At 52.9% G+C, this 23210-nt stretch overlaps 2 protein-coding genes across 6 annotated transcripts in view; one reads left to right on the top strand and one right to left on the bottom strand.

The window, feature by feature from the left end:
• DUOX1 (dual oxidase 1) overlaps positions 1-3857 on the top strand; it is a 36235-nt gene extending 32378 nt beyond the window's left edge. For both annotated transcript variants that reach the window (XM_032481284.1, XM_032481285.1), the window contains one exon: positions 2039-3857. The gene's annotated coding sequence lies outside the window, so the exon portion shown is untranslated. The remainder of the gene's footprint in view (positions 1-2038) is intronic.
• Positions 661-20060, bottom strand: SHF (Src homology 2 domain containing F). 4 transcript variants are annotated; one of them, XM_032481302.1, is made up of 7 exons: positions 19533-20060; positions 10577-10718; positions 8158-8364; positions 6586-6726; positions 5131-5302; positions 4866-4985; positions 661-1450 (listed from the first exon to the last, which is right to left on the bottom strand). In XM_032481302.1, the coding sequence occupies exons 1-7, from the start codon at positions 20028-20030 to the stop codon at positions 1264-1266; spliced, it is 1467 nt and encodes a 488-aa protein (XP_032337193.1). In that variant the 5' UTR covers positions 20031-20060; the 3' UTR covers positions 661-1263. The 4 variants fall into 4 exon arrangements, with proteins under 4 accessions (XP_032337193.1, XP_006174805.2, XP_032337194.1 ...); XM_006174743.3 differs by lacking the exon at positions 6586-6726 and having other exon boundaries at positions 19533-20058; XM_032481303.1 differs by lacking the exons at positions 5131-5302; positions 6586-6726 and having other exon boundaries at positions 1279-1450.
• Positions 20061-23210: the final 3150 nt, after the last annotated feature.

Below are 23210 nucleotides of genomic sequence, written 5' to 3'. Positions count from 1 at the left end.
CCCGGGTTCCAGCAGTGGGCGCGGTCCAGGGCGATCCGGTGGTGTGGCCTTGCGGCTAGAGGCACGGCCAGCAGGGGGCGCGCGCGGACAACCCCTCCAGGCTCAGCCAAGGACACGGCGCCACAGCTGCCAGGGAGATTCGGGTTGACCAGTTGGCCGCAGGCCTCGGGGGCTGTACCCATCCTTCCGAGGAAGTGCGTCCAAGGGTATGAGGCCAGTCTCTGCTTCCTCTGGAAAGGGAACGCAGTCGGTCGCGCCAGCTTTCCCGCCTCCGCCGGCGCGCGGCTTCCGCGTGGCAGTGCCTCCCTGCTCCCTCCCGTCTGGCGCGCTGCCCCTTTGTCTCTCCGCGGCTCCCCTCCTCCCAGACAAATGGCTGTTGGCAGGAAACTGGACGCGCTCTCAGGGAGTTGGCGCTCGTCGGGGCGGCGGGGAGGGGGCGTCGCGCGGCCAGCCGGGTCTGGGTGCCCCCAGCCGGGGTGGGCGCGGCGGCGGGGGATGTTTTGACATCTCGTCAAAGGAAGGAACTTGATGCTTCGAAAGTGCTTTTCACAGCCGGCCTGTGTCTGCTCCAGAACTGATTTATAAATACAATCAGTGCTCGCTCTGCTGTTCCCTCCCCCGTCGGCCCGGGGGGCGGCGCTGGAGGCACTGACGCGGCTGTGCCTGGCAGGAATGGGTTTATTTATTGCCTCTGGCCCGTAGCCGGGGCGGCGCGGGGCCTGCACAAGTTCCCTCCGGCCCTTCCCATCCTTCCCCGCCCCCATGCCATCTCCTTCCCAGGGGTTTGCTTTCCCGAAGCCCCACACCACTCTGGAAGGAGCCCACCGGGGTTTGGGGTGGGGGCGGGCGGAGGTGGTCGGGCAGCCCCGCCGGCCGCGTACAGCTCCACCCCGCATCCACCTCTCCACACCACGGGGAAGAAGGTGGTGGAGTAGGGGGTCGCCACCTCTGCCCTAGGGGCGGAAAGGGGCTGGAACTATCGATCTTAAACTCCTCAGGACATCATTCTGAAGCCCCTTTCCTCCAGGAGCTATCCTTTCTTCCCAAGGATCCCTCTATCCTCAGCTCCAGACTGCCTCTCTTACTCCGAGGCCCCAGTAGACCTTCCCCTTTAGAATAAATTAAGGAATCTCCAGCTTCCATCCCAGGGAGAAGGGAAGAAAGGCTCGAGAGATCTTGCAGACCCGGGAAGGGCCACAGCCCTCAGCCAGGGGATGGGCACAGGGCTGGATCCAGATCTGTCACAGTGCCTGGGCCTCACATCTACAGAGTCCGGATGGCCACGGGGTAGAGCAGAGACATGTGCTCGGCCCCCTTAATGGGCAGCTTGCGGCTGGCGTAGTGGTGCACGATTTCAGGGACGCTGCTGAAGGGTGGGCTGTTCTGGCCCAGCACATACTTGTGTTCCTTGGTCCGGGACAGCTTCATATGCATGAAGCCCTGACTGCTCCTGGGAAGAGGAGGGGAGACCTGGTGAGTGGGGCCCTCTCCAGTACCCCCTCTTCCCTCCCCTCCCCTGGCAGCAAACATGGTTGTTCCAAGCCAGCTGAGGGCGGGAGGTGACTAGGGAAGGTTGAGGTCAGTCCAGAATGCAGGGAGGGGATGGAGAGGATTTGGGGAGTAGGCAGCAGCAGGCATTGGCTTTGTGGTGAGGTCACTGGGTGTGCCGAGAATGTGTGTGTAGTGAGTGTACCGGGTGTGTGCAGGTGGAAACGAGCGATCAGCACCACCCCTCACCTAGTCACCCCTGCCCCCCAGCCTATGTGGCCAGAGCCAGTTTAGCTTCCCCTCCTTGAGCTGTGCAGAAGGACATCTGTGGTGGTGGTGCTCCTAGTGACTCACAGACACCCCTGGCAGAACAGTGGGTGCAAAGATGTAACAATCAAGGGAATCTTGGTTGAGGTTCTTTCTTGCAAAGACTAGAGGAGGGGGGTGAGCTGCTCTGGGCATTCCCCTCAAGTCTGAGAATACTCAGCTTCCTTGTCCTGGGGACATCCCTTCACCCTCTTGCTAACTGGGCCTTGGGCTATTCCCCCAGCTCATCTGTCCAGCTCTTCTGCCTGGGATGACATCATCGGTGAGGCTGCAGCTCCATTCCCTTCCTCAGAGAGGACTTGCTCCACTGCCTCTCCCATCTCCCCACCACAATCCAGGAAATCAGCATTACTGCCCAGCCCACAAGACAAGGACCCTGCTGCTCAGAGCTCTGGCCAGCTCCCAGCAAGAACGTCTGTCCAAACTACCACAGGCCTGGTTAGAAACAGGCAAGGGGGAAATAATGCTTGGAGGAGCCCTGAAGCCTGAGTGTTTCTGCTGGTCAGAGCTGACGTGGGGACCAGGGCAGGCTCAGAAGCTGGTGTAGGAGGTGGGACTGGTGAGGGGGCTGCCTCATCGTGTGGCCCCCACCCTTGAGAGGTGAGGCTGGCAAACCTTCTCCCTTGCTTCCCCTGTCTGGGTACAAAGAGGGCTCTGACTGGACCCATTTCCCTAGGCCCAAAGATGAGAAAGCAGGGAGAGTGGGGAGACTAAAGAGGAAAGGGAAGGGAAGGAAAAAAGGGCCCTTAATCCCATTCTTCCCTCCCCCCTCAAATACAGATGCAAGCCAGCCAGAGGCCCCAGGGCTGGGTGTGTGTCAGGGTGTGGGGGTATCCTTCATCTGCAGGTCTGAGATAATGGCTGAAGCTACAGAGACCAAGCAGGCCCTGGGGAAAAGAGCAAAAGGCCTGAGGAAAATGTATAGCCCCTGGGGCAGTGGAGAGGGGAGGCAGTGAGTGGTCACTACCCCCCAACCCCGCCCTATGCCAAAACCCAGGCCGGAGGCTACAGGCAACAGCATGGGCCCTGTGCTCTCAGTTTGGGGACAGTCCCCTCTCCACGGTCCACTTGGGGGAATTATCTCTTCTGAAAACTGTAATTTTATCTTCTCCCTGAGGGACAGACCTGGCCAAAAAGGGCAACAAGTGGCCAGAAAACTGAGTTGGAAGCTGAGAGTTCAGCCTCCATCTGGATGACTGACCTCCTGGGACAAAGTCCCAACGGTCTGTTAGGACACGGGAGAACCTTTGCCTGACGCTCAGGGAGCCAGGGTGGGACTAGCTGAGCCGCAGGGCCAGGGCTGGCATGGCTTTTGGAAGAAGCTGTTTAATTACCAGTGAAAGCCCTTCCATTACAGAGAGAAGAGAAACCATAATTGTATTTCAGAGAAGCCATTTATATGCAAATGTGGCTCTGGCAGACATATGCTGGCAGAGCCAGGTCTAACCCGGCTGGAGTGGCGTCCAAGCCTGTCTCCCCCTTTCACTCCCCAGCCTAAGGCAAGGCGCAGGCTCTCCTCTGCTCTGCTCAGGGAGCCAGACCCCTAATGTTTCCCCTGGCTTTGGACCATTCCAGACTTAATAAGGGGTGGAACTGTGCAATAGAACGGTGTGGTTCTGGGAGTCAGACTGAACTGGGTTCAGATCCTGCTTTGGGCACTTTATTAGCTGGTGGCTTTGAGCAAGTCACATACCTCTTTGAATCTATTTGCCTTCTATAAAAAAGAGATCAATTTTGTAGGACAGTAGTTGGCTTGAAGATGGTGCTTCTTGGCACATAGTAGATACTCTATGAATCTTAACTATAATTTTTAAAGCAATATACGTTCCTGAAGTTATGTAAATCAAATTTTTGATAAATGATTTTTCCCTAAATGCTCCTTTGACTGTATAATTTGCAGACTCCCTGAGCATAAGAGCTGGAAGAAACCTAAGAGGTATTCATTGACATATTTTGCAAATGGAGAAACTGAGGCCCAGAGAGGTTAAGTAATTTGCCCAGGGTCATGTAACTAGTCTTATTAAACTCAAGAACGAAATGCAGGTTATCTGACTATAGTCTGGTGTTTTTCCATTATCTTTTAGGGGAGTTAAATAACTATCCTCAAACATATCTGTGTAATACTCCCTAGTTCCCATATATTGGGTATGTTTGAAGTGGGGGTATACCTGTACTCTTGACGCCCCCTAGGAAACGTGGTAGGAAGTGGTACAGATGCCCCAGTAGCGATGGGGGATGTGAATGGACACAGCACTCTGACAAGCTGCTACGTGGGGTGCAGGTTCTACCAGACAGAACTCCTGGGTGCCAAGGAGAGGACTGGCCATCCTGCCAGGAGACCCTGGGAGGCTGGTGCTAGTCTGTATATCTATGCCTAGAGTGGAAGGCTGAGGAGGAGGACCTGCCTCTTCCAGGACCCTTTAAAGCTCGGTTGTCCGCCACTAGCACCCAGATCTCCTGCCCACTTCTTCAGTGAACAAGAACAGCTCTTTGTCCACTGCTCCAACCCCCTCCCAGGACCCAGCCTCCATCTTACCCTGTTAAGCCCCACAGGCAAAGTTCTATCTCCTTGCCTGTGCTTCTAGAACATCTTGGATTTCTATTAATAATGATGATAGTGATAATTTATTAAGCACTTAGCACCATGCTAAGTGCTTATTTCATTTAACCTCCCCCTATAAAGCAGACATTATTATTCCTCCATTTTATAAGAAAGGAAACTGAGGCCCAGAGAGGTTAAGGGGGCCCCAGGCCACAAAGCTAGAAAGTGACCAAACCCTTCTGGGCTGGACTCTACAGCTCGACTGTTTCCCTTAATGAACTCCAAGCTCCTTGGGAGCAGGGGCTGAGCCTCAGACCTCTCCAGATGCCCAGGGCCTGGCCCAGAGTCAGCATACATTCACAGGGGATGAGTTCTCCCCAGCTTGGCTGGAAATGGGGGAGATACTGGAGTCTCCTCCTGTCCTGCTGGTTGTCCTCCCACCGATTCCCCTTGGCAACACCTTGAAGGCTCATCCTGCCTGGAGCCGCCAGCGGGCTGGCCCACTCACTTGAGGGACAGGGAGAAGTCGTTCTTGCTGGTCTCACTATTGCGCACCAGGTAGCTGGCCTCCTTGCACAGCCGGAGCAGGTTCTCGGCATCTGTTCGACTGATGGCCCCGTGGTACCAGCTGAGGATAAGAGAGAGGAAGAGGACATCTCTGCCTGGTCCCTCACTGTCCAGCCCACCCATTCTGGGTGTCCCCTGCAGGCAAGCCAGTGCCGGGGGGTGGGGGGAAGGGAGGGGAGAGGCCCCAGCTGGACACAGACACTCACACCTGGTTTTCCAAAGGCAGTGCTGGGTCTGTCCACTCCCCCAGGGGACTGCTGGGCTCCACGCTTAGGGGCTTGACTGACTTGGGGTTCCCTGCAGAGAGTCGGGGAGGGAGCCGCCCCTTCTCCTCCCGGCCAGGTGACAGGCAGCTCTTCTCAGATCCTTCAAACTGGGCTGTGGGGAACATATCAGTCACAGGCTCTGAGGACCCTAGAGGTAGAGCCCTATAGAATAGCCAGTGCCCCAACCCCATTTCCCAAAAGGGGTCAAAGGAATGTTCTGGAAGGGTGGAGCATGCTCCTGGGCCTGACCAGCTCTAGGGACAGTATCCTGGGTCCATCTCCTGGTGGGGGAGGTGTGGGGCAGGGCTTAGCCCTCCTGTGCCACACAGGGCCTCCCAGTCCCCACACTGTGGCAGGGGAGGGGAGAGAAGCAACACAAGAAACCACTTAAGCTTCTCTCCCTCTGGAGCAGCTGACTGCCTTCCCTTATTTCATACCCCTCAGGGTGGCTTCAGCGCTGATAATATTGTTTCTTTCTCCTCCTCAGAGTTCATTACCGTTCTCCAAATCACCCTGCCAAGCCATTCTGTAGAAATGACTTATCGATCTGAGAACAATTATCTGATTCCCCTTGGTGCCATCCTGACAGGCTAATCCTGCCCAAAGCCGCCAGCCAGCCCACCCCTCCCCCGCCCCCAAGGTCACTGCCCACAGGCTCCCCTCCTCAAAACACAGAAGCCCAGCAGAGGTAGCTCTGCCCTCCCAGACAGGGCAGGCCTGACTGCTGAGTCCACCCAGGGAGGGCTGAAGCCAGTGGGCCACATGGGCACCAGCACACATGCACAGGTGACAGAGACTCTCCTTCATCCTGTATTTACAAGATACCCACTCACACTCAGGCACGAATGTACAAACAGGTGCTCACCCCTGTTTGCACAGATGCATGCACACCCTTGGCTGCCCATTCTGGGTAAAACTGAATGTAGATGAAGTGTTCAGTGCCTTTTTTCTCCCCACTTAGCCTTTTTCTCTCCCTGTAGCACTTCAAGCCTTCACTGTCTTTCAATCACCAGATGCAAAGATCAGATCTTTCCTTTACTCTAAGGAATGAGACACTTCCTTTGCTGGCATCACCCCCGCCTCAGGAATTATAGGCATTGCTGAAGGATCTGGTCAGGCAAAGCTCTGCCCAAAGAAGTGAATTTAAAATAGTAGATTTTTATGGTATGGTGGGAAAGATATTTGGAAGGGGCTTCCCTTTGAAGATACCTTCCCCACACCTTTAGGAGAGGGAGGAATGTGTACCTTGCCCCTTCCATCTTCTTCCAGTATGAGAGGGATTCCTCCTGGGTTCTCTGAACTCTGCCCCACTTCTCAACTCCTCCAACCCAATCCCACAAGGCCTGAGGGGTGAGAGGACATGTCACCCTGGCCAGAAGCACCCACAGGACCCACCGCTGCTGTCCTCCAGGCTGGGCTCAGGGAGGGGTGAGGCTGGACCGGAGATGTCCCTGTCCCCGTCAGGCAGGGAGGGGCTGCTGTCCAGCTGTCCCACCGGTGGAGGCCAAGGTAAGTCTTTGATGACCTTAATGTCAACTGGAGCCAGTAGCAGCAGGGAGAAGAGAGACAGACAGGGACAGAGACAGAGAGGCAGAGGTTGAGATGCCAAAACCCAGAGCCAGGACACAGGACAGCCTAGAAAGTAAGAGGGTCAGAGCAGAGGCAGGGGGTGCTTCTGAGGAAGAACAGGACTTTCAGACGGCTGGGTGGGGCCACATTGACCACATCAGGGTGGGAGGCTCAGGGTGGCAAACAGCAGGACCCAGAGTCTTGCTCTGCCAGCCCTACCGGTATACTTTGTTTGAACTCACACAAGCCTCCAGTATCCAAAGGGACCAGGCAGGGAGGAAAAGTGGGACAAGGAGCTGCCCACATCTCCCAGCACCACATCCAGGCACCCCTACAGCCTCCTGGCACCTCCCACCTTGCCTCCCTTCCCCCTTTCCGCCTGCAGCATGGGAACTCACAGGCAGCGAGACTGAGATAGGCTGTCAGGAAAATTCAGACACTGGGGCAGATGTTTTATTGAAATTTACCCCTCACACCCTCAATCCTGAGCCTTGACAATTAGAAGAGTGATGCCACTGGCGGCTGCAGGACTGCTAACGAGGTTTCCTAATGACGAGCATAGATTTTCCCATTAAGCAATCCAAACAGTATTGATTCTCCAAGGAGACTTCTGGAGATAAATGACCCATCCTCAGTGGTGTACGCTTTACAGGAAACAAATTAGAAACCTGTGGTTTCCCAGTCTGACTGCCCGGGTGGGGAAGACGGAGGAGGACATGGGAGTGGAATGAGGTCTAATGGAATTTAGGTCTTTCATGGTCTCACGGAATCAAGGATTCAGGCTCTTGTCCTATCCACTGAGACCCTCTCCATGTTGGACTCCGGGCCTGGGATGAACACAGGAGTGCTTGGTACAAGAGAAACCTGACCATTCAGCAAAGGGGATTTCTCAGAACCTCCCCCTTCCCACTGGGTCCTGCTCCTGAGAAATCCCCTTGGGGCTAGTCACCCCTGGTCTGGCACAGCTACCACTGGGAGATAGCCTTCTAATTCAGGGCTAGTCTCTCTAAAGATTATACATACAGCTGTTTTCATTGTCTGGAGTGTTAAACGCCTTCTTCTGTTAAGTGTAAGTTTTTAATATGTGCCATACGTTTTATCATTTTGTTTGGAATTTCTTTATTTTTAAATATGAACCACCTCCGGAAAGATGATAGTGGCCCAAGTCTCTTGCCTTCTGAAAGGTAGTGATGCAGTGAGTCATTCCCTGACCCTGCACACAGCGCTGTGTCCACGCTACCCAACTTGCTGCTGTCCGTGGTGCAGACTCACCTGCACTTCCCTTGAGCCCAGCTCCTGGGCCTCCCGTGGCCCCTGTGGTCCACTCCTCCCATTCCCCTGAGTCTAGAAAGCTGCTCAGAGGCCCCAGCAGACATGCCCTCTCCACCAAGGACTCACCTGCAAAGGCTTTGGAAATCCGCTCCTTCTTCCACTCCCAGGGCTGGTCATACTCCTCAGGGGGCCTCTCGTCATCCTCGGGCAGGCGGGACTCTCGGGGCCAGGAGGCCCCCTCACCCTCCGGGCTGGCCCCGTCCTCCTCTGGCTCATAGGGTGTGTCATACAGAGGCAACGGCTGAGCTGTCGTCTCCTTGGAGCCCCGGATCTCTGCCAGGGCAAGGCAGTGGGGAAGGGTGAGCAGTTCCGGCCGCCAGGCTCAGCTCCCTGGCAGTGCTCCCCAGCCATGAGCCTTCGGAGAAGATGCTCCGGCTCTGTGGGGAGCCCACAGACGTGAGGGACGCATCCAGGGTTTCTTGCCCTCAAAACACCTTTAGAGTTCCAAAAGCATGGCACCCAGCAGAGGCAGGGGCAGAGAAGCACCAGAGCGGAAGAAGATAAAAGATCCTGCAATGGCCAGCAGGGGCTGGGGTGCTGAGGCTTACACATTTAGGAAACTGAGGCAGGGTCCATCTCCTCCTTGTTGCCCAGATCCATTTATTTCCTTGTGTCCCAAGTTATGTCATTTCACAATCAGGAAATCCTTTGTTGCTCAGATACTGCTGACCACCCCCTCCTTGAAACTCTCCCCTTTGACAAGTTGTTATCACGGACTGTCCTCCTCTGATCACCCCCAGTTTCTTTCCCTGGATCTCCTCTCTCTTGGTCTCTGTTCCCCAGGGCCACGTCTTACTCATTTCTCCCTGCCCTCACTCCCTAGTCTCATGGCACCCTCTGCATCTATACATTTCCAACTGCCATAAAGATATTTCACTTCGATGTTTCAAACTCACCACTTTCCTGCAAAATTCTTCTAGTCTATTCTGTGATCCTCTTTTGGGGGTCACTGACCCCGGTGAAAATTTGGTAAAAGCTATGGTGCTACTCTCCAGAAAAATGTGCAAATTTTCACATACAATTCCAGGGCACTCAGGGACCTCCTAGGGGTCCACACCCCTCTGATCTAAATGTGGTAGCCACCCTCTCACTTCCTCCATTTCTGTCTACTACACTGCTCTCCCTGGTCCTGGCCCTCCTTCATTCTCTGAATCCCATGTGTTCATCACCAATACCTAGGGACATTCACCCTCATCTCTCCATGTCTGGATTACTGCTAGGGCGAACCTCCATTCTACAGACTCACATTTCTTGGGTTCCAAGGAATAACACTCCCTGCTGCTCTCTGCCCTCTCCCCCACCTCTCCCAGCAAGGGAGAGCAGCTTATCTGACATGCCAGTTCCTTCCTGTATCTGCCTACTTGCAGAGAGAACATTCTGGTTCTTCTCCTGCCCCTATAGCTGTCCTTCATTGCCCAAGCCTGAGTGGGCAAGTTTAATTCTATGGAGAAGTTTTAAGAGGCCCATTGTGGTCTCATAGCTAAGTAATGTTCTCCAATCAACTTTATCAGTAATAAAGCTGACATTACTATCTCCATCTGTCTGCTTCCTTACTCCTATTTCTCTATTACTTCCAAGCTCAGAGGGGAAGAAAAGGGTGTTAATTATTGATCCCTTAAAGCCTCAACAATTTCCACAATGGTCTACTAACTCATCTTTCTGATGCCCAGTTCTTCTAGTCTGTTCTGTACACCAAAGCCTCAGTAATCCTCTTAAAATGCCATATTCATCCTGTTCCTTTCTTGTTCAAGGATCCATAATGGTTTCCTTCCCCCTTTTGGAGCAAGTCCAAATGCCTCATTCCAGCCTTTGAGGCCCTTCACTGCCCCTCTTGGCCTCTCTCATCTTAGCTCTCCTGTATGCCCAGCACTATGATTATCTGCCCCTGAACAAACCTCCTTTCATCCTGCCTTGGGGCCTTGGCTTAGACTGACTCACCCCTACCTCCTCTTTGGTCACCCTTTTTTGGTCCCTTTCTCTGGATCCTTCTTGACCTCTGTTCCCCAGGGCCAGGTCTCATTCATTTCTCCCTGTCCTAACTCCTTGAACTACTTGCCCAATATCATGTGCACTGCATCTGCATTTCTAGTCACGTGTTTCCAGTTGCCATAGAGATGTTTCACTTTGATATCCCATCATTTCAAACCCATCATCTTCCCTAAAGCTAGTGATTCTTTTCTTGGGATCATTGACCCCCAGCCCACACCACAGCTTGCCCTGCCTATCCCCAGTGCTTCTATTGTCTGACTTTTCATTGTTATGACCTTCTCTACCATCTCAGGTCTCAGGCACTACAAATCCCAGCTCCTTCTCCAAAATGACTGTCTTGAAGGCAATGGCCCCCCTCCCTAGGGATCCGGCAAAGGCTTTCTCCATATTTTCTAGGGACTGAGGAGTCAGTCCTTAGACCTGTGTGACCTTGAGCCTGATCTGCAGATACTCAGGCCTCAGGAAGCAACGCCCCTACCACGACTCCATCACTCACCAGCCATCATCTTTTGGGCCTCATAGGGCTCCATGTAGCCATCATTTTCGGGGACCTTCTCTGGGGCTCCTGAAGCTCCTGTTGGGCCTTCACCAGTTTCCTGAACATCAAATGGATCCGCATAGTCTTCTAGGATTGCCAGCTGCGGGAAGAGAGTGAGGTAAGCAGGCTTCAGACATCTGAGAGACATCTCCACTCCTCTCCAAATGCTCTGTTCATGGCGGCAAGAATCCTGGGCATGCTGCCCAGGAGCATGGATGGGCACAAGCTCTGGCTCTTCCTTTGCAAGGGTCCCCCACTAGGCTGCCAATGGAATAGTACATCTTTCTTTTTTGTTAATTTCTGTTAATTTTGTGCCTCTGAACCATCCTCTAGGCTAAATGGACAGGATGAGGCTCTGGGCCTTAAGGCCTGCCTCAGTAAGGGTCTAGGCAGGACCAGAGCCTGCACCAGGTGACTTAACAGGGAATTAATTCAGAGTACTGGTTATAAAGGTGTTGGAACAGTTCAAAGAGCAAGCAGGAACAGTAGGTAACTGGGGGATTAGCTTGGTCCATGCCTACCATTGTGTTCCCAGATGCTGAACAAATATTTGCTGACCATCAAGGAAGGAAAGGCTGAGTACTGACTTGATGCTACAGTTCGCTGGTTTATCCTCAAAACATCCATCACAATGCCATGTGGGTATTATTACCCCTGTTTTAAGGAAACGGAGGCTCAGGGCAGGTAGAGAACAACATGCCCAAGTCTGCCCCACATAAGTGGAGGAACCAGGATGGGACATGTGCCCTTTGTGCAAAATCATGCTGCTAACCTGTCACTATTGGGCATCTTGGCTGTCCTGGGAGAGAGACAACCTTAGGACAGCCCTGAGAAAGCTAGGGTTTGGGCTCTGTGGGCTGAAATCCCCAGGGCTCTCGGAGGACAGGAACAGGAAGGGCCTGGCCTTGGCCCTCCCCATCCCACACTACCTCTTTCTCCCACGCAAGTGGCTCATGGCCACCCTTCTGTCTCCCCACTCCCAGCCAAGGCAGTGTGAACCGCAAGCTGCACACCCTGCAGAGGAGTGCAAGGTACTCGGGGTGGGGTGCAGCTGAGGACAATAGAGTCTTTTTGGAAGCTGGGCACTGGCTTGGGGGGGACCTGCAGAGGCAGAAATGGAGCCCAGCCTGCCCAACGCTGCCAGCACCTTGGGCTGGGGGGAGACTGCACACCGGGTTGCCGGGCGTTGACAAGAGGTAGCTCTGGGGCCTGTAGCGTGGGGGAGGGGCTGCTCCTGCCTCTCCCCTATCCCTGTCTAGGCTTTGGTTCTGGGCCAGATCAGAGCCAGCTGGGCAGGGAGGCTGTGGAGGTAACCGCCCTGCCCTGGGTTACAGGACCTGGGACCTCTAGCAAGGTGGAAATGGAGAAAGAAAACTTCCTACCTCAGGGACCCCTTCTGCACCCCCATAGGTCCCTCTAGGAGTCTCTGAAGCATGTCCCAACAGCTCCTACCATCTCATCCTTCAGTTCTTCAGTTCCCACTTGTTTCACCTTGTTCCATGCAAGACCCTCAGCTCCTTTACCTCCCTCGAATCTCTGCCTGCTTCTGAGAAGACCACCACCTCAGATCATCCCATCACCACTACCAGATCACCCACTAGCCTGGGGCTCTTCGTCATTTTTGTCTCCATCTCCAATAAGCACCTGGTTTACAAAAGGCACTAGAAAATGTTTCCACTGGATCACTGCCTAGCTCGCCAGAGCCCTCCACTCCTAGACCTCCTTCCTCCAGAAAGTAGAGAAAAGAAATCCACTCCCCACCACTTGCCGAGCTGCTTCATTCCAGAACAGTGGGCACCCACAATTCCACTCACTTGACCAAGGGGCGCTGGAGCCAGCTCACTGGGTACCCATCCCAGCTGACAGCCAGCCTCACACTCACAGGTGGCAGCTACTCAACAATAACCGAATTACCAAACCTGCTGTCCTTAAACTTCACAATGGCTCTCCACTGCCTACAGAAAAAGTCAAAGTTAAAGGGATTTAAACATTCCAGTTTCTTCCCTGGTCTCTCTCTACCCACCCTGGGTCACTTTGTTACCTGAAAGCTCTATAATCACTTTCTTACCTCAAAGGCTTTCCCTCTGCCTGGATCGGACTATTTTTCCTCAAAAAGCCTTTTATTCTATCCCCCAGGCCTGGTTAGGGCTTCTGTACTGGGCTATCATCACAATGTGTAGTGACCACTTGTTTTATTATCTGTCTTCCTGCAGACTGTGAACTTCCTGAGGGCAAGAACCATCTTTACTGCTAAATTCCCAATGCCTAAAAGTGCCCAGTAAGTATTTATTAACTCAGTTCACATGAAACAGGAAGGAAGAATGGACAAAGGAAACACTTTTCCTTGTTCATTCAGAAGGAGGAAGCATGAATCTGGGTGGGGTGGGGGGGCACACAGGGGATTTGAGTCCCCGGAAGCTGCTTAGTGAGCAGAAGCACCTGGCCCGAATCTCTCCCTAGCCAGCTCCACAGAGGCCCCAACTCCTTCCCTTACCAAGCCCGGTCAGAGCTGCAGGCAGCACCTTTCCCACTGAAGTCCTAGGCCAGTGCCAGGAGCTGCGACCCCTCCCAGGCCAGCATGGGCATCTCCAGCGCCAGCCCACAGGGCCCGTGGGCACCCAGGTGGCAGCTCTGTGGGCAGCTCAATGGTTCCTCTGTTCCGTTCCTGGCTCCACACCCTGCTCCAGTAAGCCCTGGCCCCCGCCCTGGGCTGGGGCGCTCAGAGGAGCCACCCACTGGGCCAGATCAGGAGCAGCAGCAGACGCCTGCTGGAAGGCTGGCAGGATAGACACCTGCCTTGGACATAGAGGACCCTGTCAAGAGACCAGGCCTGCTGTCCCAGTGACTTCTAGGTCACATGAGGTGGCAAACGTGTTCAGCGCAGGGAAGCTGCCCCTGTAGGCTTCTGACACCTTCACTCCACCATGATTTACTTGGTTTAGGGGCCCTCTACCCAGCTCTGATGTGCTCACTGCTGTAAACTGCATCCATCACAGGGCCTGGCACACAGTAGGTGCTCAATGCACATTTACCGGCTGCTGGAAAAGCCTCCTTCTCCCCAGACTCCATCTTCTGAAGTGACACAGACTCTCAGATCCCCGTTCATCCTAACTCTAAATGACCAGTAGGGGCTGTAGGAGCAGCCTGTCAGGAGAATTGACATTTGATGGGGATCAAAGCCTCTGGCTCAAGGGCAGAAGAAAGGAACAGGCAGGGAAGGCACCTAAAGCCAGGGCTGATATTTAAGCAAACCCTCTGGTACTCAGAACGCTGGTGGAACACTGAAATATTTCCAAACTAGCAGGTGGGTAGCTGCTGCCTAGAGAGCCCCCTGGCTCCCACACCTCCTGCCAACCAGATCTTCTCCCCTCCTGCCACCCAGCAGGGTGCCTCCAGGACCCTGCTCCTGCGCCAGTTCAATCGGGCAGTGCCCCTCCCAAAGCAGCTGTCATGCTTTGACTTTCCTTCCTGCACAAGCCTCTCCTGAGGTAGCCGGCAGGCCTACCATCTGGTTGGACCTTCCACTCTGCAGCTGGGCCCTGAGTTCCTGACCCCACCCAAGGGGTTTTCAAGGCCAGGGGAGCAAGGGGGACACATGTCACAGGATTTTGGCTCTGCAAGGTCCCCAGAGTCTACTACTGCCCCTTTTCTCCATTTCTTTAGTTTACATTTGACTGTCTGGAAGCCTCTGGTTTTTTAATCTGCAGAATGGGGATGGTATTGGTATCCACCTCCCAGGATTGGGAAGAGGACAATAAATGTAAAAAGTCCTTGGCCCAGAGGCTGGCATGGAGTCAGTGCTCGATGAACGTTCACCTTAGTGATAATCTCTTCTACTCGGGCATTAAACTCCAGAGTTTAGGTGCTGGTCCAGGGTGCACAGCTTGCAGCAGCAGAGACAATAAAGACAGGGACTCAGGTCTCCTGACAGTGCCTTGTCATAGATTTTCAAGAAAAACTGGGAAATGTAATACCTTCTCTCCTCTACTTGTAGATTTAAAATATACTTTAGCATGTTAAGGCTCTGAGAAGTCCTGCAGCCAAAAGAATACATCTAATTTTGTTTAATTCAGCATTTCTCCAAAGTATTTAACCACAAAATCCCTCTTCCTTGGAGAGTCTGCCAGTTTGGGAAATGGTGTATTATTTACCTTCCCCAAGAATGAACTTTTTGCATCTCCTGTTCCCACTTACTGGAATGCCTTTCCCAATTTTATCTGCCAGGGAAACTGCTTCACATGAAACAAATTTGTTATTATTATCCTTTTCTAATTACAAAGCAATGCTATGCTTGTAAAACACTCGAACATCACAGATATGCAATCGATGCCACCAACCCTTTTAAGACCCTTATAAGGTACATCCGTGGCCACTTTGTGATTGGGAGGCAAGTGCTGGCCTTCAGCATTCAGAAAATGGTGAGCTCAGCACAGAATGCAAGCCTCATTCCTTCTTTAAGAGTCTCCTTCCCCTTGTTCATTAGCAAGTACTCAGTGGACACTTCCTCTCTGTGGGGTTCCTCTTAGCAGGTGCAAAGGTCCTATGCACGATGCTGGCAGCTAGTCTGGAGCCAGGCTGCCCAGCTGGGAACCTCAGTCCTCCTACTTACTAGCTGTGAAACCACGCAAGCATGACTCAACATTCCTGTGCTTCAGTGTCCGTATCTGTAATGCTGGAATAATAAGACTTTTCCTCATAGGGCTGTTTTAAGAATCAACTGGTCTAACGCATATGAGCTGCTTCAAATGGTACTAGACACAAGGTAGAGGCTCAGTAAATGTCCACGATTATATTATTAAATACAAAAAGAACAAATTCTTGAATCTTTCAGGAGCTCACAGTGACAGACACAAAGCTCCAAAAGAGTGAAACACCTTAAGGTGCTGAGAAGCCGCGTGGCTGGACCCCAGACCCGCTGCAGGCAGGATGTGGGCCCCGCCTCTGCTCTCACATAGTATCACGTGCGTTCTGTGGGGAGGGCAACTGGAGGAGGCTGCAGGTACCCCACCAAAGCCCTGGGCCCCAGCCAGCTGCTCCCATCCACAGTCACAGGGTCCCAGCTGTTCCTGGCTCCTAACGGATGGAGCACCAGGGCTGTGGTGTCACTGAGTCACTGGCCAAGCCAACAAGCCACAGATGTCTTCCAGAGGGAGCGAGTGCCGCGGTGTGAGGAGGCGGCAGGGGACAGAGGGGACAGGCCTGCCTCGCTCCTCCCCAGTAGCCGCAGACCTTGGCCCTCCTTGAAGGACCAATGGTGGCGGCATAAACAGCAGCACAGACAGCCAGCCTGGGCCACAAAGGGTTCAGAGGTCTAACAAGTCCACAGAGGTCCCTTGACCTGGATCCCCCTCTTTTCCTCCATCTCCATCAGAGGACATGAAGACATGTGTGAGATAAACAGATCAGACCCCCAGACTCTGTGGAAGCCTTAACAAACAAAATTAAAGCAAATAAGCAAACAAACTCACAAAAGGCAAGAACCAGGTCTCTAGGTGGTGAGTCCCTTTCACTTAATGTGTCACTTAATGGTGCACAAACACTCAATGAACACTGGCTAAGGGAGGCCCCCCATCTGCCCGCCTAACCCCAAGGCAGACATGTCTGGTTCGACTTTGGATGCCCTGAATGTATCCTTTACTTTCCTCTTCCTGTCTGCTCACTTGTTTCCAAATTTGGGCCTGAAGGATCTAAGTCTGTATGAATACCATCTATGAGATACAGAATCTATTCTTTAAAGTTCTTAATATTTTGGGCCCTATGAACACCAATGAGAATCTGAGAGCTGTGAGCCTTTTCCCAGAAAAATACTCAGGCACCCAAATATCTGCACACAATCTCTGGAGGTTCATGAACCCCAGAAGCCCCTCCATGAGCTAAGAACAAGAGCTCTACTTTCAATTCATACAAGGCGCCTGACTGTCTTATTGTTCACGGCACTTCTCTGTCTCTGTCTCTGTCTCTGTCTCTCTCTCTCTCTCTCACACACACACACACACACCCGTATCTTGGCATGATGGAGGCAAAGGACACACTGCAGATGGTCACAGGCAGCTCAGAGCTTCATCTAATCAGGGCCCCTTTCCCATCCCATCCCCCTTTTCTAATTAGACCAGGTTTTCCCTGTTGAAGGTCTGAGAAAAGGGAGCGAAGCAAGGGAAGGCGCAGCAATCCAGCCCCTCTGCCAGAGCATGGCCTGGTGGCCGGACAGGGTCCAGCACCACGAGGGAGTCTTCCTGAGGCCAGATGGTGAGGCTCTGCCTGCCCCGTGCAGGGCATGGCTCCTACTGCTCCCACACCTGCCCTGCCAGGCCTGCCCAGATGGCCACCCTGGCACCCCTGCCAACTGCATCCATGGGTCTTGCTGTGGATAGGGAGAAGGCTAATGGCCCTGAGCCCCCTCCCTGGGCCCCTCAGGGTCCTGTCTGAAGGCCTATTTCTCCTGCACCCACATTCACTGGGCTCATGTCCCCTCAATCGCCCTGGCTCATCACAGATGCATTTCCACCCATTTCATCTAACCTCAAGATCCAACCCCTCTCAGAGAGTTCTGACCCACCCAGCAAGAGCCACTTGGCTGCAGGAAGAGAACTGGGCCAGCTCAAGGCACACCCTGATCCCCAGCCTCATCTTGCTTTAGGAAGTGACCCAAAAGCAGCAAGCCAAGAGGATCTCCAGGGCTAAGAGAGAGGGAACCTAGACTAGGGAAACAGCAGCCACACAGAACAGAAACACGAGCTCAGCAGGGCCTCGGGCACTGGGCCAGCTCACCGTCCAGAAGGACAACTCTATAAGCTCTGCAGGTATGTGCCAACACTTGGGTTTAGGGTAAGGGGCTCAGGCATCTAGTCAGGGCTCTTCCTCAGAAGATTTCCCCAAACTCTGCTCCTGAGGAGGTGGAGCTCCTCTCTCTGAATGGTGGGAGGCCCCAGGTCAGCATTCCTAATTCTGGGGCCAGCTCAGATGGCATCCTGGGTCCTTCTCACACACCATGAAACCACAGATAGTGTGGCTCCTAGGAAGTCCTGCTGGATTTCATTCCTGTCCTTGCAGCTGACAAAGGAGTCAGATACCTCTTAGCCTCCAAGGTCTGAGCAGCCCACAGATCACAGAGCTGACCCAGGATGAGGCACGGATGCCCTCGGTAAGAAGAGGCTGTCAGTTTCCACATGGTTGTGTGGGCACAGCCCCTTCCTTGGGGGTCTCTGTGGGGAAATGTACAAGGGGAACTGTAGTTGGAAAAGTCCCTGACCCTCAGGTCACCCTGGCAATGGATGGTCACCATTCAGGACATATTTATGCACCACCCCTCTTTACAAGTGTCAGGCACTTGAGAGACATGACATGAGGAGGACACAGTCCCTGTCCTGGAGGAGCCCATGGCTTGGTGGGCAGCCAGTTATGCCATTCCAAAACAATGCAGAGAGGAAAAAAGCCAGGGACAGCTCAGGCCCACATGCCAACAGGCAGTGGTCAGGGAGGAGGAGACTAATGGGTTAATAGTAAGAACAAGGCCTAATGCTCCCTCTGCCTCACTACCACCCCCACCATCATATCACCCAACAGCAGGGAACAATTAGAAAGGAGAGGAACCTAAGGACATGTGAAGAAAGCACAGCCTCCTTCTGCAGGCTAAGGATCCTGGCCCAGGATGGGCAGCCATGCCCCACGGCAGGAACTAGAGGGAAAATAATTCACATTCCTGAGGCTTCTGCTCTGACCCTGATGCATCTCTCTTACCCAGGAAATCGGGTAGAACAGCAGCGCTCTCTGGGCTGAAAGCCTCAACCCTGGAGCCAATGGACTCAGATAACAACTTTGCTCTCCAATCAAATACAACTGTGTTCTCTGCTGAGGAGAGGGGAGTAAGCCCCAGAGCAGAGCTCCCAGGGGTAAGTTAAGAGAGACAGCAGAGCCAGGGCAGCCCACAAAGTTATCGTCTTAGAATTTAGGGCTAGAAGGACCTGAGGATGGCCTTTAGCTGTCAGGGAGGAATAAGGCCACATTGGGGTTGGGTAAGGAGTGGCTTCTCTACCAGGGGCCTGTGAGACACAGTGAATGTTCTCAGAAACAGTGAACACCCAGCCCTCTTCTCTACCCCAAGCCTGAAGATCCACAAAAAGCTCTAGCAATCCTCAGAATGGACCTGGGGAGGAAGAGGCCAAAAGGAGAGGAGAGGTGGGCTCAGCTGCTTAGCCCCTTCTGGGCAACAGGTTCTGAGCACTGACTGTCCTCATATCTGGGGGAACAAGGGAAGGAATGCAGGAGTGGGCCTGCCTGGACCTCAGCGGTCAGCATCCTTGGTGAAGAGCTGCATACTGCCTGTTCCTGCCTCCTGAGAACAACAGTCCACCCGGCTCAAGTCCCACGGGGTAAGGCAAAGGCCAGCTCTTGCTGTGTCCATAGGATGAAACCCAGCCTTACCTCCTTCCTGGGACTTCAGCACCAGCAAGGATGCTTGGGCTCTCTTAACTGGAGGAATGGAGCTTTGTGCTGGTTCTGTCCCGGTGGAGAGGGGGTCAGAGATCAAAGGGCAGTGAGCTTCTGCTTCCAGAGGGCAGAAAGGCCATAAAATGGGGAGAAGTGGGGTTCAAATCCCGTTAGAAAAAGGCTCCTTGATTAGGGCTCCAGGAGCTGCTATGAGAGGAGAGCCTGGGATGGGGAGGGTCACTAGTTCTGGGGCGATTACAGGGGATAGAGGCAGAGTTCGGGGCACATGTCTCAGATTAGAAGGTCGAGAATCGGAACAAAGGTGGAAGAAGGCTCTGAGCCCAGAGGTCAGGGACTAAGATCGTGTCCACCAGGAACCGTGACACCGAGGGGCCCGGCCAGGGCCAGGCCACCTTTGTCCCTCTTCTTGAAAGCCCCAGACCGCAGACCACCTCTCCTAGCCACCCCCGCCCGGCGTGGCACTCACCCTGTCGCTGCTAGCGGGGGCTCCAGATATCCGCTCCTCCGCAGGGGGCGCTGGGGGACCAGGGGTCTCGACCCGAATAAGGCGGTGGGGAGGCGAGCCGTGGCGCGGGGGCGGCGTGGGGCCGGGGACAGCTGGGGTGGCTAGTGCAGCGGAACCGGACGGCCCTCCGGAGTAGGGGTCTTCGAAGTCGCGCTCCCTCTGCAGTCGGTAGGCGGCCACGATGTCCGGGGGGGGCGCGGGGGGCGCGGCCGGAGAGGGTGCGGGGGCGCGGTAGTCCGGCTCCGGGGGCGCCGGCTTGCCCCCACCTCCGCCGCCGCCCCCCCCGCGGAAGCCCAGGTGCTCCCGGAGCCACTTGGCCACTCCGCCGCTGCCGCCCCCTCCTGGGCTGGCTCCTGCACCCCCAGCACCCCTGCGCGATCCCCCCGGGCCGCCTCCAGCGCTCCCCTGCGCCCTCGGCCCCGGGCCGGAGCCGGCCGGAGGAGCTCCGCTCAGTAACATGGGGCCAACCAGACTGAGCTAGGGGAGCGCTGTGGCCGGGCGGGGGGCGGGGAGGGGGCGGAGCTCCGCCGGGCGGCGGGAGAGGGCGGGGCTCGTCAGTAACAAGGGAGGGGCGGGGTTCCGCTACCTAACGGGGTCGACCTCCCCCGGCCCCACCGAAAAGACGGGGCGCAGGCTTCCAGCCAGTATGGACAGACAAAAAAGTGAAGTGGCGACACCAGGGCAGGGTATGCAATTCCCGGACTGAGGATGAATGCTCCACGTGTCGCCACGCGTGCCTCTGTGGGGGCGCACCTGTCCACGTTTGTTCCCCCTCCCGGGCTCCGACCTCGCGCGCGACGCCGAGAGAGGAGCCCTTAGGCTCCTGGGTTCCTGGTCCTTTGAAGCCCTCCACCCCTCCTTTTCCCTCCCCCAAGGCCTCCTACCTAGGAAATTATATCCTAAAAGGAAAAATTGGGATGGGGGCGCGAGAGGGGCTGTTCTGTAAGATGTTTCTGTAAATACCCCCTCCCGCGTGCTACAGTGGGAGCCCCACCTACCTGCTCCCATCCAACTGCTCCCATCGCATATACTCGATCCCACCACAGGCAGACACATCTCACATCACAGACAATCAGCTCCCTAGAGGCACCCACTTCTCCCCGTGTGGTTTCCACACACGCCCTCCTCACATACAAACAGCGCTTACACAAACGCCTCCCACCCACGGGCGTACCCGCTCCAAACAGGTCCACCTGGCCCTTGATAGCAGCGCGCATACACACAGAAATCCCTTCAAGTCATTTCCTCGGTTTCATTGTCAATCAGATTAGTGACAAAATAGAAACAGACAAGTCAATAAATCAAGTCTAGAAACAGTTCCAGCGTTGTCTATCACAAACCCCTTATCCTCTAGAGGCTCAGATGCTCAAGCAATAGGTATTTTTGTCTTAGAAATAAAGCCAATATCTCCCTAGAAATGTTGTAGCCCTGAAGCTGACACCAACATTAGCTTTTGACTCTGGTAGAAAAGTAGTGGCTTCAAGCTCAGCAACATCCCCCCAGGGCACTGCCTCAGTGTCTCCCTCACTCTTAGGCTCAAATCTGCCTTGTGAGGGAGCAAAGAGCCATGAGAGGCCCCGAAGGGAAGGGGGCTCACAGCTGGAGTACAGTAGGATGTGATGGCAAAACAGAGAATCCCTTAGGATTCCCAGGGCCTCAGGTCTCAAAATATTTGTGGTTTCTGGTTTGTGTATATTCTAGTTGGTGTTACAGGACAGTGCTTTCCACACTTTAATGTGAACACGAATCTCTGGAACTTGTAAAACTGCAGTTTCTGTTTCTGTTTCTGTAGCTCTAGCTGGGATAGAGTCCCAAACTGTAGTTGGAACAGGCTCCCAGGTGATACAGATGCAACTGGTTCCCCCCACCACACTTTGAGTAGCAGGACTGTAGGAGATACTGAAATATCTGATATTGTGCCTGGCTTCATGAAGTCTAATAGAGAAAATAACATGTGTATATTGTAAAAACATGCAGTCTTAAGCATTGACTAACAAAGCAAAGCTGGACATGGAGATAAGAAATACTAGAAGAGTGGTCCAGTTCATCCATATTGGAGGGTCTACTCAATCACCAGATGTCTGACTCAGGAGTCTAACAGTTGTGTGCACTAGCCAAATCTCTGTGGATCAGTGGTGAGGGACTCAATGCCACTGATCCTCACTTGTCTTGTATCTGCAAAGGGCATGATGTTTGTCCTGTGAGGATTAGGGGAAATGATGGATATGAACAGTATTTGAAAACTGTGAAATGCTTACAATGGTAGGTGTCAAAGGAAGCCACAGATGTTTAAGAAATACAGAGTTAAGCTGACAGCTCAGAGGAATGGAATCAATCAAGTCTGCACAGAAAACAGCAGGTTTCATGGAGGGGGTAGACCTGAGCTGCGTAGGATTTGGACAGATGACGCAAAGGAGTGAAAGGTTATTCCATGCCCAGAGATCAGCATGGGTTGAGTGAAGGCATTGAAGTGGGAACTAGCATACCATGAAAAAGGAGCAGATTCATAGTGAGGAAGAATAGGAAATAAAGTCAGATGAGGAGGGGGGAGGATATTATAAGGGTAGAGTTTAAATGATAATTAAAAAGCTGTAATACCATGTATGCACCATGAACTTACTCGCTTTAAACTGTCTGTTAATGCACTTTCCTCCCCTACCAGAGTGTGGGCTCCTAGAAATTGGCATTATTGAGACACCTCATGGTGCCAGGAAACTTGCTAGAAACCAAGGGTACCAAAGTGTGGCCATCACAGCAAGGCTCCTCTGAGACTTGGGTGGAGTTTGCCAGATCCAAGGTCTTGCAGTTAAGCATGTTAAACATTGCAACATAGAATTCTGAAGGGGAACCAGGTGTTCCCATCAGTTAGTGTAGAGTCTGTCATGTGGTGGGAACTGAATAAATGTTGAAATGAATAAAGATCTTTTCTCTTGTTCTTATTTTTATATAGCTATAATTGTGATATATATAATTTTATGCCCTTATTTTTTCCACTTAACATTCCATAATTTCACTATTTTTATTATGTAAGCTTTATTTTCTTCCAACTATTTTTTTTTCCAGAAAATTTCAAACCTATGAAAAAAATCAAAGTACAGTGGAAATCTGTATATCCTTCACCTGGATTCACTACTTTTTAACATTTTGCCACATTTGTTCTATTCCAACTCCCAGTCTTTTTTTTTTTTTTTTTAACCATTTGATGCAAGTTACAGATATCATGACACTTCAGCTCTACTTCAGCAGCTATTTCCTAAAAATAGAGAATTCTTCTGTAGGGCCATAAGACCATTAGCATAATAGTTTTGTCTATGATCCAGTCCATATTAAGTCTCCCCACAAAATCATATGTGTGTGTGTGTATGTATGTATATATACATGTACATATATATAAATATATATTTTTTTTATCCTGATTCAGGATTTATCAAGTTTCCCCCATTGCATTTTTAGGTTTCTTTAATTTCTTTAAATCTCAAATAGTTCCACGTTTTTTTCTTGCTAGTTTGTTTTTCATGACATTGAAATCAGTCATTTCTTCAAGGGAACCTTATCCCTTTTAGTTGGAAATAGTATTTAAAAATTGACTTTATACTTTATAAATGGTTATTTACTCTGTCATCAAGTGAGCATACCTTA

This window comes from Camelus ferus, chromosome 6, assembly GCF_009834535.1.
Source record: "Camelus ferus isolate YT-003-E chromosome 6, BCGSAC_Cfer_1.0, whole genome shotgun sequence".
In the NCBI taxonomy this organism is placed as follows: domain Eukaryota; kingdom Metazoa; phylum Chordata; class Mammalia; order Artiodactyla; family Camelidae; genus Camelus; species Camelus ferus.
This window is presented reverse-complemented; position numbering and strand designations above follow the sequence as displayed.